Source organism: Watersipora subatra, chromosome 6 (assembly GCF_963576615.1).
Source record: "Watersipora subatra chromosome 6, tzWatSuba1.1, whole genome shotgun sequence".
NCBI classification, from domain to species: domain Eukaryota; kingdom Metazoa; phylum Bryozoa; class Gymnolaemata; order Cheilostomatida; family Watersiporidae; genus Watersipora; species Watersipora subatra.
Genome location: NC_088713.1, coordinates 58772724 through 58787432, shown reverse-complemented (window position 1 = coordinate 58787432; position 14709 = coordinate 58772724). Strand labels below are relative to the sequence as shown.

Sequence of the window (14709 nt, the reverse complement as noted above, 5' to 3'; positions counted from 1 at the left end):
GAGAAATGCAATATTAGCAATCAAATGGCTCTGCAGTGCAATAGGATAACTGCAATGGTAGCTGTAATGTACTGGGTGTGGGTGTTATTATATACAACAAACAGCAATAATGAATGGAAAAGATGTTTATATTTTCCCCCTGCAATAGGAGAAATGCAATATTGGCCAATATTAGAAGTAAAATGCACTGATATTCTTAGAATAATCAATTTTATTAATATAGTAATAATAGAAAACCAATACACAATTTTGTTTACATTTCAAAACGTCATAGGTAGCAATATCGAGAAGTTGTGGTATTTATATATGTTTTTAGAAAACTTATTTAAAAAGTGTTTGGTCATGACAAACAACAACAATGGAAGGAAAATATTACACGTTTATATCTCTCCCTTGCAATAAGAAAAATGCAATATTGGCCAATATTATAAGTAAAATGCACTGATATTATTAAAATAACCAATATTGTTAATATAGTAATACAGCAATAATAGAAAACCTATGAGCGTTCACGCGTTTCGAAGATTTCTGCAAACTGCAGCAAAATAAAAGCTGTTATAAAAGTGTTATAAAGCTGTAGGCCTAATTTACTGTAATGTATGTAATTCAACAACAATAAAGAAATATGTTTATTATAACTCTGAAATGCAAAAATAGAAGTAAAATGCCGAGCTACTGTGTACTATACACAGTTTGAAAGTTGGTTGCGTTGAATGTAGAATGGTTTTGATAAGCGATCTTTAACGGAAAGCGGGTAGGAGCATTCACGCGTATAAAACTGTAGCAAAATAAAAAATGTTCTTGTCATGAAGGGGCGTTGTAGTTCGGCTCTAGCTTGTACATAAGTTGTAAAGAATTTCGGCTAACGTTTCAAATAATGAAACCTTCGGTGATTGGACAAAAAACACAGGCTGATAAACTGTGTACCACAATTTCGTACCTGTAAATCGGTCTACGCCTCAAACGGTCTACGTTTATTACAGAAACCTTCGAATAAATTCGATTACAGGTAATAAATGCCATAGACTGATGAAATGATCACGGTTTTCTCGTGAAATGCGCACTGCTAAATAGTTCTACTATGTGTCACACGGCTTTATTGGCGTTTCAATTTTCGGTCTTAACTTTTATTAAACCGAGCTTTTCAAGCGTTTTGTAGCACTTTTCGTTCAAATTAATCTGTCTATTTGTGTATAATCCAATCAGATGGGTAAGTTTAAAGATAATACCGACGGTTTACAAAGACTTGGTAACATATTAAATAGGTTTAAATGTGTTTTGCTTCGTTATTATACTTTAACGACTTTACATTCCGATGCTTAAATTTGTTGATGAAATTTCTAGCCAAGGGTTCGTCTCATTGTTGATGAATAATTTTCGTAAGTTGTGTGCGCATGCATTTATCATAAAAACTCCCACACTTCCGCTCCGCTCGAGTGGTCGTGGGATTATTATTATTATTATTATGTGGAACATTTTTTCTGCCTGCTCTTGTAATGTATAATTAAATTTTAGTACAGACTGATGCCTCAAGTGAAAAGTAAAAGGCAGAATGAGTGACCACGACAGCTTTGTTATTGGTAAGCTATTTAAACAAATAATAATTTATGACAAATGACTTGAACTTGGTTTGTTGCTGGTATTTGAAAAGGATTTACATGTATGTAAAAGTATTTTGAGATTAGTCTAAACTTACTGTTGACCTACTTGCAAACATGCAAAAATAACATTTACCATTAGTAAATCCGGCATTTACCGGTCTTCTTGCATTTTAAATGCACATTTCTCTGCCGCTTTTACAACAGTGCATGAGTGCAGCCATTGAGGGAATTTGTCTTGCAAGCAAATAAGAAACAGATAGATAAAAAACTGCAATTCATAGCTAAAAACAAAATTTCCAAGATTCCAGTTTAAACCTAGCATTGCTTCGAGTAGGCCGGCCTGCTTCGTTCTCTTGAACAAACCATAGACGACATGTTGAGCTCTGACAGTCTGATCTTATAACTCTTTCCTCATACAAGAATTTTTAAACTTTGCGGAACACGACGTTTATTGTAATTGAAATTATTCTGCAAATCTTAAAGGCTGTCACGTTAGCACAGTTTGTAGAGCGTCAATATTGTAAGCTGAATGCTCCAAGCTCAAGACAGTTGATACAAAAAGATATGCTTTATTAAGCCCTCTAATTAATGCCTATATTATTTTCTAGTGCAATGGTATCGGTATTACAAGATGATTAGAGTTTTATAAGTGTATAGAGTACTATGAAACTAGGTATATATCAACACATAGAGTATTTCCCCAAACTTGTTATAGCAGTTTGGGTCTGCTAGACACCCTGCAAGCTTAATTGGAGAGCGTGGAACTTTACTGATGCTATCCAATATATAACAATAAGAAGCAGCTTGATTTGTTTGTTGATTGATGCTGTTTCTATATTGTATTTTCCTATTAGAGTCAGCAACGTGAAGTCTATAAGAAAATGGTTAACATGTATAAAGCACAAATCATGATGCTAGAATATAAATTGAGACATAAATGATAATTGAAGTAAGCAAAGATTATAGCAGCAAAAATCAGATCTCAACAATTTTCCCAAAAGCAGTGACAAGATGAGACATAATCCATTGATAAACAAAATAAAACGAACCTTTTGTTCTCCTTGGCTTGCACTAAGTAAATAGTTGTTGGTGAGTAGACTAATTTAATTAAATGTAACCACTCAATATATGTAAGAGTGAAATAAAATGCTGGTGATCAGCTGAAGATATTGATGCCTACTGACCAGGAGAGCTTACCATCTACCAGAGCTTCAGGGAGAATTCAGTAAACAAAAACAAAACAAAAAAACAAGGGTTTGTCTCATTGGTTATCGAACCTTGGCCACCAACCCCAGCCAATCTCCAAGCGGAAGGTTCAGATAACTTCCTGCGGAATCATCGTCAAACGATTCTTTTCTATTTTGCAAATGCTGACAAAACACTGCCTGAATCATATTCTGTGGTCAACTGCGCTGTGCTTAGAATTGTTTATGATGATGTGATTATAGCGATATTTGTACTTTGCACCTTGCTGCCAATAACATTTCGGTAATGAAAATAAGTTGATAGTGTGATGCGTATGATAGGTATTAGGTGGAAGCGTGATTGCATGCTTGTAAAGTAAACAGGTATGATTGTACACAGCACAACAGTTTCAGCTGTTGCAAAATTTCAGTGGAATCCGCTACACCCCCACCTTAATTTTCTTAAAATTAAACAATAGGATTATTCAATACATTTCTCTTTTTTTGCTTTATCATATTTTTATTGTAAACAGACATGTACCTGTACTCATAGGAAAACTAAGAATATGCAACAATATGATATTATAACACGCGATTGTAACTGCTATAGGATGTCATGGTGCATTTGTTTGGTGCTTTTTTTATTCTGCTTTGAGGAGAAGAATCAATTTCTGGATAGGCCTTTCTAGCACCGACCCCTTCAGGTGAAGGATCGATGTGGCTATTTGTACCCTCACTCTTCTCACTTTTCCATCTTCCCCCTGTGTCACTTCAATGATCTTACCAGTTGGCCATTCATACCGAGGTGTATTTTCCTCCTTTACCAAGACAATATCCCCAGCTCTAAGATTTTCCTGTGGTCGCTCCCACCTTTGCCTTTTAGTAATTTGTTGTAAATAACTATCTTTCCATGCCGTCCAGAACTCATCAGCCATTTGCTGAGTCTTCCGCCACATTTTTTGACCAAATACTTCTGTCGAATCAAATTTTCCAGGCAAGGGTGTGCAATGAGCTGGTTTTGAGGTCAGAAGATGATTTAGGGTGATGACTTGCACGCCATGGTCATTGAGAGCCTCTGCAGAAATAGGCCTTGAATTACCAATGTTCATGGCTTCGTAAAAAGCTATTCTTAGCCTGGTGCTTGTAAGCCGGGCACTGTGTCTGCTCAGCTGACCTTCCAGAGCAGCTCTAATGCTTCGAATTTGTTGCTCCCAAGTAAATGCTTGTATAAACAGCCTCATCAGGCTGATGGGCGCAAGAAGAAACCAAATCCACCAGGACAGGATGCCAAGGGATAAGCCTGATCGCATCAAGGCTGGACACGTAGTAGTGGCTGTAATGTTTTTATCTCTAAGTTTGTCATTCATAGAGATGAAGAGAGCGTCATTGAGGTACTTGGAAGAGGTATATGGGTCAATTCCTGACTCGTGTTGAATGTCGTCTATAGAAAACTTGTCTTTCGATACAATTCTTGATGAAGTCCATACTATTCGAGAAGGTTTCACACCTCCCAACTCCTCATTTAACTCCTGCACTATGGCTTCTGCTCCTATAGTTGGCTCCTTTTCAAAGCGTCTAACCAACGCTTCTTGTTGTCGCTGTGCTTGTCTGAAATCATCTGGTAGAATCGGTCGAGACTTAGACGGTAGAGGCATCTGATATAAACCAACTTTTGTGACTGTGGTCTGATTGAGCATAACATCTAAGAATTTAATGTCATCTTCAGACATCATTTCTTTCTCAGCATCTTCCTCCACGGATGTTCTGTAGCAATTCACCTGCATGTGCTGTTTTGCCTCGACTCCGAATACCATCCATCCTAGTTTTGTCCTTACTGCGAAAGGTTGGTGGTCTTCCCCTTTTATTCCTTCTAGAGGGTAGTGCACAGTGGAGCAGTTAGCACCTACAAGCAGGCCGATTGGAATGTCCATCGGTGGTGGCAGAGAATTAGCAAGAGCTGCCAGGTGTCTGTAGTCCCTAACATTGAGAGTGTTGGCAAATTCACCAGTTGAATTTGGAATGGATGGCCATTCGTAGGCAGATTCCAAGCGCGCTTCGCCTGAAAAGAATCCCTTGATGATGAGGTTGCCAAATTCTCTGACCTCATTTTTCGTTCTACCCGCCATTGTCTCCATGTTGAGTGATTCAGTCTTGATAGTCTTCAGTTTAATCTTTGTTGCTAAATCAGATGTGATGTATGAATGATCAGATGCTGAGTCAAAGAAGGCATAGACGAGAACTTCGTTGGTTGGATCCTCAGCCGTTGAGACATACACTGGCATTCCCATGTTGAACAGCGTTTTCTTGGAAGAGAGCATGGTATTCCTATTGCAACTAACTTGTTGTTCCTTGCTGGTTGAAGCATCATTTGTCTGTGTTAATGTTGTTTGAGAAGGCAGCTGTTCCTTACTTTCAATTTTAGCCTGGTAGTCATGAGTCTTCTGTTGGGTATGCATTGGTTGTCTGGTTTGATTTCTGGTATTTTGCTTGAATTCCTCGTCCCAGTCTTCTCTCCTTTTGTGAAGAGCTGTCGAGTGTCCTGACTTGTGGCATTTTTTACACTTCAGTTTCATCGTATTGGGGCATGAAGAAGATCCATGTCCAGGTTTAACACACCGGTAACAAAGCATGTTATTCTCAATGAATTTTATCCTTCTTTCATACGGTAATTCCGACAGTTGAAAGCATTCGCTCGCTTGGTGATCTTTTTTACAAAATAGACAGACTGGTTTATCTTGTTGAGCATGGTTGGTTGCAAAAGATTTGACTAAGGAGTGTTGTTGATTTTGCCGTCGGTTGGTGTGTTGGTTGGCTTCATTTTTGTTTGTTGTTGTATCTCCTTGTCTAGGACACTGGTTCTGAAGAAGTGGGATTGCCTGCATCTCGGCTACTTCATTCAAGAAATATGTAAATTCTTCAAACCTTGGATACCTGTCAGTACTTTTCTGTATTTTATAGACTTTGGATGCCCATTTACGACGCACCCAATCAGGAAGTACCGCAGAGAGCTTTTCGTTCACTTGGGGATCCTCTAATATTCTCAGTCCAGAGACTGAAGACATGCTGCTTCTGCAGTTTTCCAAATAATCTGCATACTTTTGCAGCCCTCTCACATCGCCGCTTAGAATCCTTGGCCAATTGTCAAGCTTCTGTCTCATGTGGCGTGCAATATTTAATTTATTTCCAAACCTTGATCTTAGCTTCTCTCTTGCCTCATTGTAGCTTCTATCTGTTCTTACTAGGAAAAGCCCGTTAATGGCTTCCTTCGCTGGTCCGTCGACATACTTTTTAAGATAGCGGATTTTTTCTTCTCCGTTTTCAACCCCCATTGAGTCCAAGTAGCTATCGAAATCGCAAACCCAATCATCAAACTCGATGGGGTTGCCAGTGAAGATGCTTGGTTCAATCTCTGTCTTTTTTGTCTTTCTGATTCCCATAGCGATGTTCTGAGCAAGTTGCGTAATGCTGTCGTTTAGTTCCTGCTGCTGTAGTGGGGGTGTAGTTCCATGCTCCTTAACACATAGTTTTATGTGTTCCGTGTGTCTGCTTTTCTGAGGTGTCTCGTATGCTTCGAAGTTGATAGCTTGGGTCTTAATGACAGATGATCCCATATATTCTGACTTTGGTAATGCATCAAATGGTGTTGATTGGACAGGCTCACATCCATGTACGGGAGTTGTGTCCCGGCCCTCCTGCTGTGGTGTTTCTGTGATCTGTAGTACGCTTGCTTGATTTTCAGTCTGTACAACATTTCCATTTAGTTGCTTGTGTCGGTTGCGTTTCTCAATGAAATCCTCCAGCGCAGACATTTCTTTCTCAAGCTCGCTCTGCACCTCCTCTTGTTCCAGAATGTGCCGCGCTGCCATAAGCTTTTGAACAGCTGAACCGGCTTTGCCAACAAAATACTCAAAATATTGCTGTATTTTCTTCTCAACTTTATTGTTTGATAACTGAGAAAGACGTTCAAAGTCAGACGTTACGGCTTCCAATTTTGCTTCAATAGTGGCGATGTATTCATCAAAGACCTCAAGAGAAGTATTAGCATGAAACTTTTTAGAAATATGATCGATGCTTTTTAATTCCTTTTTAATTGCAGCGAGAAGTGAGAAGGCAAGTTGGTTTTTTTGACTTTCAATTGCAATCTGAGATGGTTTACAATCTCGCTTAGGTCTAGTTGTGGCAGTGTTAACAGAGCTAACAGATTCAGATGGTGTGGCAGTTTGTGTTTGACCTAATGGTTTTTCTAAAACAGCTGAGAGTTCATTTACACTCAAGTCTATTAGACTGACATTTGATGCCATTGTAGCTAAGCCTGATATGGTTTACTTCACTAAACAAATGATGATTTTATGGTTGTTCTTATGAATAAAAAGCAAGTGTAGCAGTCCAAGAAGTTTGTTTATGTAGGCAGTTTTTATAGATATATACTCGATTGAAGGTGCAGAAAGGGCCGCAGGACAATGATGCTCAAGAACAAATCTGGAACAACAATTAAAGGGAACACCCGTGTGTAATGGGTTACCTAGGACCAATGTGACACCCCGGAATTTGGATAATTTTGGAAGCTCTGATAAGTGGTAGAGTCCTGACTAGTTTACAATGTGGCTAACTTGTTGGAGTAAAAATTTGAAAAATCTATAAAAATTTGACAAAAATATGTCAATATTTGCCAAAATATCTGATAAGAAAGTAGAACAGAGTACTTATCAATCTGTTGAGCTGCTGGTAGATCAGATGTAGGTGCTGTGGTAGTGTCGCCAGTATTTATGTGAAGGCTGTGTTGATAACTTCTAGAGGTTTCAATGTTAGTGTGATTGTCCAGATATGGCTGGTGTTCACAGTGTGGCTGGGTCGCTGAATGTCTCAGAAAATAGCCTATTGAAGAGTTGACCGGGTCGCTGACAAAGTCAGAAATTGGTCGCTGGTGGCGGCATATAGCCTCCCACTGACTTGAGAACTGGTTAACTTTTGTTAACTCTTGTGATTTGCAGAGTTTTTAGTAGAACTCTCGAATGCTAGGTCGATGCCCAGAGTAGAAACCTGATGAAGCTCTCCGTTGATGCAGAAAAGACTTCACTATAGCAGTTTGGGTCTGCTAGACATCCTGCAAGCTTAATTGGAGAGCGTGGAACTTTACTGATGCTATCCAATATATAACAATAAGAAGCAGCTTGATTTGTTTGTTGATTGATGCTGTTTCTATATTGTATTTTCCTATTAGAGTCAGCAACGTGAAGTCTATAAGAAAATGGTTAACATGTATAAAGCACAAATCATGATGCTAGAATATAAATTGAGACATAAATGATAATTGAAGTAAGCAAAGATTATAGCAGCAAAAATCAGATCTCAACAATTTTCCCAAAAGCAGTGACAAGATGAGACATAATCCATTGATAAACAAAATAAAACGAACCTTTTGTTCTCCTTGGCTTGCACTAAGTAAATAGTTGTTGGTGAGTAGACTAATTTAATTAAATGTAACCACTCAATATATGTAAGAGTGAAATAAAATGCTGGTGATCAGCTGAAGATATTGATGCCTACTGACCAGGAGAGCTTACCATCTACCAGAGCTTCAGGGAGAATTCAGTAAACAAAAACAAAACAAAAAAACAAGGGTTTGTCTCATTGGTTATCGAACCTTGGCCACCAACCCCAGCCAATCTCCAAGCGGAAGGTTCAGATAACTTCCTGCGGAATCATCGTCAAACGATTCTTTTCTATTTTGCAAATGCTGACAAAACACTGCCTGAATCATATTCTGTGGTCAACTGCGCTGTGCTTAGAATTGTTTATGATGATGTGATTATAGCGATATTTGTACTTTGCACCTTGCTGCCAATAACATTTCGGTAATGAAAATAAGTTGATAGTGTGATGCGTATGATAGGTATTAGGTGGAAGCGTGATTGCATGCTTGTAAAGTAAACAGGTATGATTGTACACAGCACAACAGTTTCAGCTGTTGCAAAATTTCAGTGGAATCCGCTACACCCCCACCTTAATTTTCTTAAAATTAAACAATAGGATTATTCAATACATTTCTCTTTTTTTGCTTTATCATATTTTTATTGTAAACAGACATGTACCTGTACTCATAGGAAAACTAAGAATATGCAACAATATGATATTATAACACGCGATTGTAACTGCTATAGGATGTCATGGTGCATTTGTTTGGTGCTTTTTTTATTCTGCTTTGAGGAGAAGAATCAATTTCTGGATAGGCCTTTCTAGCACCGACCCCTTCAGGTGAAGGATCGATGTGGCTATTTGTACCCTCACTCTTCTCACTTTTCCATCTTCCCCCTGTGTCACTTCAATGATCTTACCAGTTGGCCATTCATACCGAGGTGTATTTTCCTCCTTTACCAAGACAATATCCCCAGCTCTAAGATTTTCCTGTGGTCGCTCCCACCTTTGCCTTTTAGTAATTTGTTGTAAATAACTATCTTTCCATGCCGTCCAGAACTCATCAGCCATTTGCTGAGTCTTCCGCCACATTTTTTGACCAAATACTTCTGTCGAATCAAATTTTCCAGGCAAGGGTGTGCAATGAGCTGGTTTTGAGGTCAGAAGATGATTTAGGGTGATGACTTGCACGCCATGGTCATTGAGAGCCTCTGCAGAAATAGGCCTTGAATTACCAATGTTCATGGCTTCGTAAAAAGCTATTCTTAGCCTGGTGCTTGTAAGCCGGGCACTGTGTCTGCTCAGCTGACCTTCCAGAGCAGCTCTAATGCTTCGAATTTGTTGCTCCCAAGTAAATGCTTGTATAAACAGCCTCATCAGGCTGATGGGCGCAAGAAGAAACCAAATCCACCAGGACAGGATGCCAAGGGATAAGCCTGATCGCATCAAGGCTGGACACGTAGTAGTGGCTGTAATGTTTTTATCTCTAAGTTTGTCATTCATAGAGATGAAGAGAGCGTCATTGAGGTACTTGGAAGAGGTATATGGGTCAATTCCTGACTCGTGTTGAATGTCGTCTATAGAAAACTTGTCTTTCGATACAATTCTTGATGAAGTCCATACTATTCGAGAAGGTTTCACACCTCCCAACTCCTCATTTAACTCCTGCACTATGGCTTCTGCTCCTATAGTTGGCTCCTTTTCAAAGCGTCTAACCAACGCTTCTTGTTGTCGCTGTGCTTGTCTGAAATCATCTGGTAGAATCGGTCGAGACTTAGACGGTAGAGGCATCTGATATAAACCAACTTTTGTGACTGTGGTCTGATTGAGCATAACATCTAAGAATTTAATGTCATCTTCAGACATCATTTCTTTCTCAGCATCTTCCTCCACGGATGTTCTGTAGCAATTCACCTGCATGTGCTGTTTTGCCTCGACTCCGAATACCATCCATCCTAGTTTTGTCCTTACTGCGAAAGGTTGGTGGTCTTCCCCTTTTATTCCTTCTAGAGGGTAGTGCACAGTGGAGCAGTTAGCACCTACAAGCAGGCCGATTGGAATGTCCATCGGTGGTGGCAGAGAATTAGCAAGAGCTGCCAGGTGTCTGTAGTCCCTAACATTGAGAGTGTTGGCAAATTCACCAGTTGAATTTGGAATGGATGGCCATTCGTAGGCAGATTCCAAGCGCGCTTCGCCTGAAAAGAATCCCTTGATGATGAGGTTGCCAAATTCTCTGACCTCATTTTTCGTTCTACCCGCCATTGTCTCCATGTTGAGTGATTCAGTCTTGATAGTCTTCAGTTTAATCTTTGTTGCTAAATCAGATGTGATGTATGAATGATCAGATGCTGAGTCAAAGAAGGCATAGACGAGAACTTCGTTGGTTGGATCCTCAGCCGTTGAGACATACACTGGCATTCCCATGTTGAACAGCGTTTTCTTGGAAGAGAGCATGGTATTCCTATTGCAACTAACTTGTTGTTCCTTGCTGGTTGAAGCATCATTTGTCTGTGTTAATGTTGTTTGAGAAGGCAGCTGTTCCTTACTTTCAATTTTAGCCTGGTAGTCATGAGTCTTCTGTTGGGTATGCATTGGTTGTCTGGTTTGATTTCTGGTATTTTGCTTGAATTCCTCGTCCCAGTCTTCTCTCCTTTTGTGAAGAGCTGTCGAGTGTCCTGACTTGTGGCATTTTTTACACTTCAGTTTCATCGTATTGGGGCATGAAGAAGATCCATGTCCAGGTTTAACACACCGGTAACAAAGCATGTTATTCTCAATGAATTTTATCCTTCTTTCATACGGTAATTCCGACAGTTGAAAGCATTCGCTCGCTTGGTGATCTTTTTTACAAAATAGACAGACTGGTTTATCTTGTTGAGCATGGTTGGTTGCAAAAGATTTGACTAAGGAGTGTTGTTGATTTTGCCGTCGGTTGGTGTGTTGGTTGGCTTCATTTTTGTTTGTTGTTGTATCTCCTTGTCTAGGACACTGGTTCTGAAGAAGTGGGATTGCCTGCATCTCGGCTACTTCATTCAAGAAATATGTAAATTCTTCAAACCTTGGATACCTGTCAGTACTTTTCTGTATTTTATAGACTTTGGATGCCCATTTACGACGCACCCAATCAGGAAGTACCGCAGAGAGCTTTTCGTTCACTTGGGGATCCTCTAATATTCTCAGTCCAGAGACTGAAGACATGCTGCTTCTGCAGTTTTCCAAATAATCTGCATACTTTTGCAGCCCTCTCACATCGCCGCTTAGAATCCTTGGCCAATTGTCAAGCTTCTGTCTCATGTGGCGTGCAATATTTAATTTATTTCCAAACCTTGATCTTAGCTTCTCTCTTGCCTCATTGTAGCTTCTATCTGTTCTTACTAGGAAAAGCCCGTTAATGGCTTCCTTCGCTGGTCCGTCGACATACTTTTTAAGATAGCGGATTTTTTCTTCTCCGTTTTCAACCCCCATTGAGTCCAAGTAGCTATCGAAATCGCAAACCCAATCATCAAACTCGATGGGGTTGCCAGTGAAGATGCTTGGTTCAATCTCTGTCTTTTTTGTCTTTCTGATTCCCATAGCGATGTTCTGAGCAAGTTGCGTAATGCTGTCGTTTAGTTCCTGCTGCTGTAGTGGGGGTGTAGTTCCATGCTCCTTAACACATAGTTTTATGTGTTCCGTGTGTCTGCTTTTCTGAGGTGTCTCGTATGCTTCGAAGTTGATAGCTTGGGTCTTAATGACAGATGATCCCATATATTCTGACTTTGGTAATGCATCAAATGGTGTTGATTGGACAGGCTCACATCCATGTACGGGAGTTGTGTCCCGGCCCTCCTGCTGTGGTGTTTCTGTGATCTGTAGTACGCTTGCTTGATTTTCAGTCTGTACAACATTTCCATTTAGTTGCTTGTGTCGGTTGCGTTTCTCAATGAAATCCTCCAGCGCAGACATTTCTTTCTCAAGCTCGCTCTGCACCTCCTCTTGTTCCAGAATGTGCCGCGCTGCCATAAGCTTTTGAACAGCTGAACCGGCTTTGCCAACAAAATACTCAAAATATTGCTGTATTTTCTTCTCAACTTTATTGTTTGATAACTGAGAAAGACGTTCAAAGTCAGACGTTACGGCTTCCAATTTTGCTTCAATAGTGGCGATGTATTCATCAAAGACCTCAAGAGAAGTATTAGCATGAAACTTTTTAGAAATATGATCGATGCTTTTTAATTCCTTTTTAATTGCAGCGAGAAGTGAGAAGGCAAGTTGGTTTTTTTGACTTTCAATTGCAATCTGAGATGGTTTACAATCTCGCTTAGGTCTAGTTGTGGCAGTGTTAACAGAGCTAACAGATTCAGATGGTGTGGCAGTTTGTGTTTGACCTAATGGTTTTTCTAAAACAGCTGAGAGTTCATTTACACTCAAGTCTATTAGACTGACATTTGATGCCATTGTAGCTAAGCCTGATATGGTTTACTTCACTAAACAAATGATGATTTTATGGTTGTTCTTATGAATAAAAAGCAAGTGTAGCAGTCCAAGAAGTTTGTTTATGTAGGCAGTTTTTATAGATATATACTCGATTGAAGGTGCAGAAAGGGCCGCAGGACAATGATGCTCAAGAACAAATCTGGAACAACAATTAAAGGGAACACCCGTGTGTAATGGGTTACCTAGGACCAATGTGACACCCCGGAATTTGGATAATTTTGGAAGCTCTGATAAGTGGTAGAGTCCTGACTAGTTTACAATGTGGCTAACTTGTTGGAGTAAAAATTTGAAAAATCTATAAAAATTTGACAAAAATATGTCAATATTTGCCAAAATATCTGATAAGAAAGTAGAACAGAGTACTTATCAATCTGTTGAGCTGCTGGTAGATCAGATGTAGGTGCTGTGGTAGTGTCGCCAGTATTTATGTGAAGGCTGTGTTGATAACTTCTAGAGGTTACAATGTTAGTGTGATTGTCCAGATATGGCTGGTGTTCACAGTGTGGCTGGGTCGCTGAATGTCTCAGAAAATAGCCTATTGAAGAGTTGACCGGGTCGCTGACAAAGTCAGAAATTGGTCGCTGGTGGCGGCATATAGCCTCCCACTGACTTGAGAACTGGTTAACTTTTGTTAACTCTTGTGATTTGCAGAGTTTTTAGTAGAACTCTCGAATGCTAGGTCGATGCCCAGAGTAGAAACCTGATGAAGCTCTCCGTTGATGCAGAAAAGACTTCACTATAGCAGTTTGGGTCTGCTAGACATCCTGCAAGCTTAATTGGAGAGCGTGGAACTTTACTGATGCTATCCAATATATAACAATAAGAAGCAGCTTGATTTGTTTGTTGATTGATGCTGTTTCTATATTGTATTTTCCTATTAGAGTCAGCAACGTGAAGTCTATAAGAAAATGGTTAACATGTATAAAGCACAAATCATGATGCTAGAATATAAATTGAGACATAAATGATAATTGAAGTAAGCAAAGATTATAGCAGCAAAAATCAGATCTCAACAATTTTCCCAAAAGCAGTGACAAGATGAGACATAATCCATTGATAAACAAAATAAAACGAACCTTTTGTTCTCCTTGGCTTGCACTAAGTAAATAGTTGTTGGTGAGTAGACTAATGTATTTAAATGTAACCACTCAATATATGTAAGAGTGAAATAAAATGCTGGTGATCAGCTGAAGATATTGATGCCTACTGACCAGGAGAGCTTACCATCTACCAGAGCTTCAGGGAGAATTCAGTAAACAAAAACAAAACAAAAAACAAGGGTTTTGTCTCATTGGTTATCGAACCTTGGCCACCAACCCCAGCCAATCTCCAAGCGGAAGGTTCAGATAACTTCCTGCGGAATCATCGTCAAACGATTCTTTTCTATTTTGCAAATGCTGACAAAACACTGCCTGAATCATATTCTGTGGTCAACTGCGCTGTGCTTAGAATTGTTTATGATGATGTGATTATAGCGATATTTGTACTTTGCACCTTGCTGCCAATAACATTTCGGTAATGAAAATAAGTTGATAGTGTGATGCGTATGATAGGTATTAGGTGGAAGCGTGATTGCATGCTTGTAAAGTAAACAGGTATGATTGTACACAGCACAACAGTTTCAGCTGTTGCAAAATTTCAGTGGAATCCGCTACACTTGTTTATGACGTCAAAAAAGTTTGACTGCAAATACATCAGTTTTTTATATACCTACAACGACTATAACTAAATATATAAATTTAAAATTTGGCTAGCCTTAGCTCTTTATGACTTATAAAGCAAACAAAAGACTAAAAGAACTTAACAACTCGGTGACTGGCCACAAAAAGATTTCTTTGGAAAAACAGTTTGGAAAATTGAAAGCTTTTTCACTAGACCGTTTGCTTCTAATAACAGGTTGCCAATGGACACTTCAAACCTTTTTTGATAGTATGGCTTCTGGATTATGAGATATATGAGGTTAGAAATTTGCGAAAAAATTCCTATTTCATCCAATCTCAATATACCGAAATAATATAATTGTTTACTTGCTC

The 14709-nt window shown here is 39.2% G+C and overlaps 4 protein-coding genes and 1 long non-coding RNA gene across 5 annotated transcripts; all 5 read right to left on the bottom strand.

Annotated features, from left to right (window-relative positions):
• Positions 1–2409: 2409 nt before the first annotated feature.
• On the bottom strand, positions 2410–4727 carry LOC137398615 (uncharacterized). Its single transcript, XM_068084781.1, has 2 exons — positions 2651–4727; positions 2410–2472 (listed from the first exon to the last, which is right to left on the bottom strand). The coding sequence occupies exon 1, from the start codon at positions 4714–4716 to the stop codon at positions 3427–3429; it is 1290 nt and encodes a 429-aa protein (XP_067940882.1). The 5' UTR covers positions 4717–4727; the 3' UTR covers positions 2410–2472; positions 2651–3426.
• Positions 4728–4734: 7 nt separating this feature from the next.
• On the bottom strand, positions 4735–7086 carry LOC137398406 (uncharacterized; the record flags this gene model as incomplete). The annotated part of the gene is made up of 1 exon (XM_068084516.1): positions 4735–7086. A coding segment is annotated over exon 1 (2352 nt), but the record flags the coding sequence as incomplete, so codon positions are not given.
• Positions 7087–7960: 874 nt separating this feature from the next.
• LOC137398612 (uncharacterized) lies at positions 7961–10278 on the bottom strand. The gene is made up of 2 exons (XM_068084780.1): positions 8202–10278; positions 7961–8023 (listed from the first exon to the last, which is right to left on the bottom strand). Exon 1 carries the CDS (start codon positions 10265–10267, stop codon positions 8978–8980), a length of 1290 nt encoding a protein of 429 aa, XP_067940881.1. The 5' UTR covers positions 10268–10278; the 3' UTR covers positions 7961–8023; positions 8202–8977.
• A 7-nt stretch (positions 10279–10285) lies between these two features.
• On the bottom strand, positions 10286–12637 carry LOC137398405 (uncharacterized; the record flags this gene model as incomplete). Its single annotated transcript, XM_068084515.1, has 1 exon — positions 10286–12637. A coding segment is annotated over exon 1 (2352 nt), but the record flags the coding sequence as incomplete, so codon positions are not given.
• Positions 12638–13511: 874 nt separating this feature from the next.
• Positions 13512–14325, bottom strand: LOC137398747 (uncharacterized). The gene is made up of 2 exons (XR_010979016.1): positions 13753–14325; positions 13512–13574 (listed from the first exon to the last, which is right to left on the bottom strand). It is a non-coding gene; the product is annotated as an uncharacterized lncRNA (long non-coding RNA).
• Positions 14326–14709: the final 384 nt, after the last annotated feature.

Coding starts and splice junctions, on each gene's coding strand:
- LOC137398615 (XM_068084781.1), bottom strand. CDS start 4,716: ATGGACATTCCAATCGGCCTGCTTGTAGGTGCTAACTGCTCCACTGTG.
- LOC137398612 (XM_068084780.1), bottom strand. CDS start 10,267: ATGGACATTCCAATCGGCCTGCTTGTAGGTGCTAACTGCTCCACTGTG.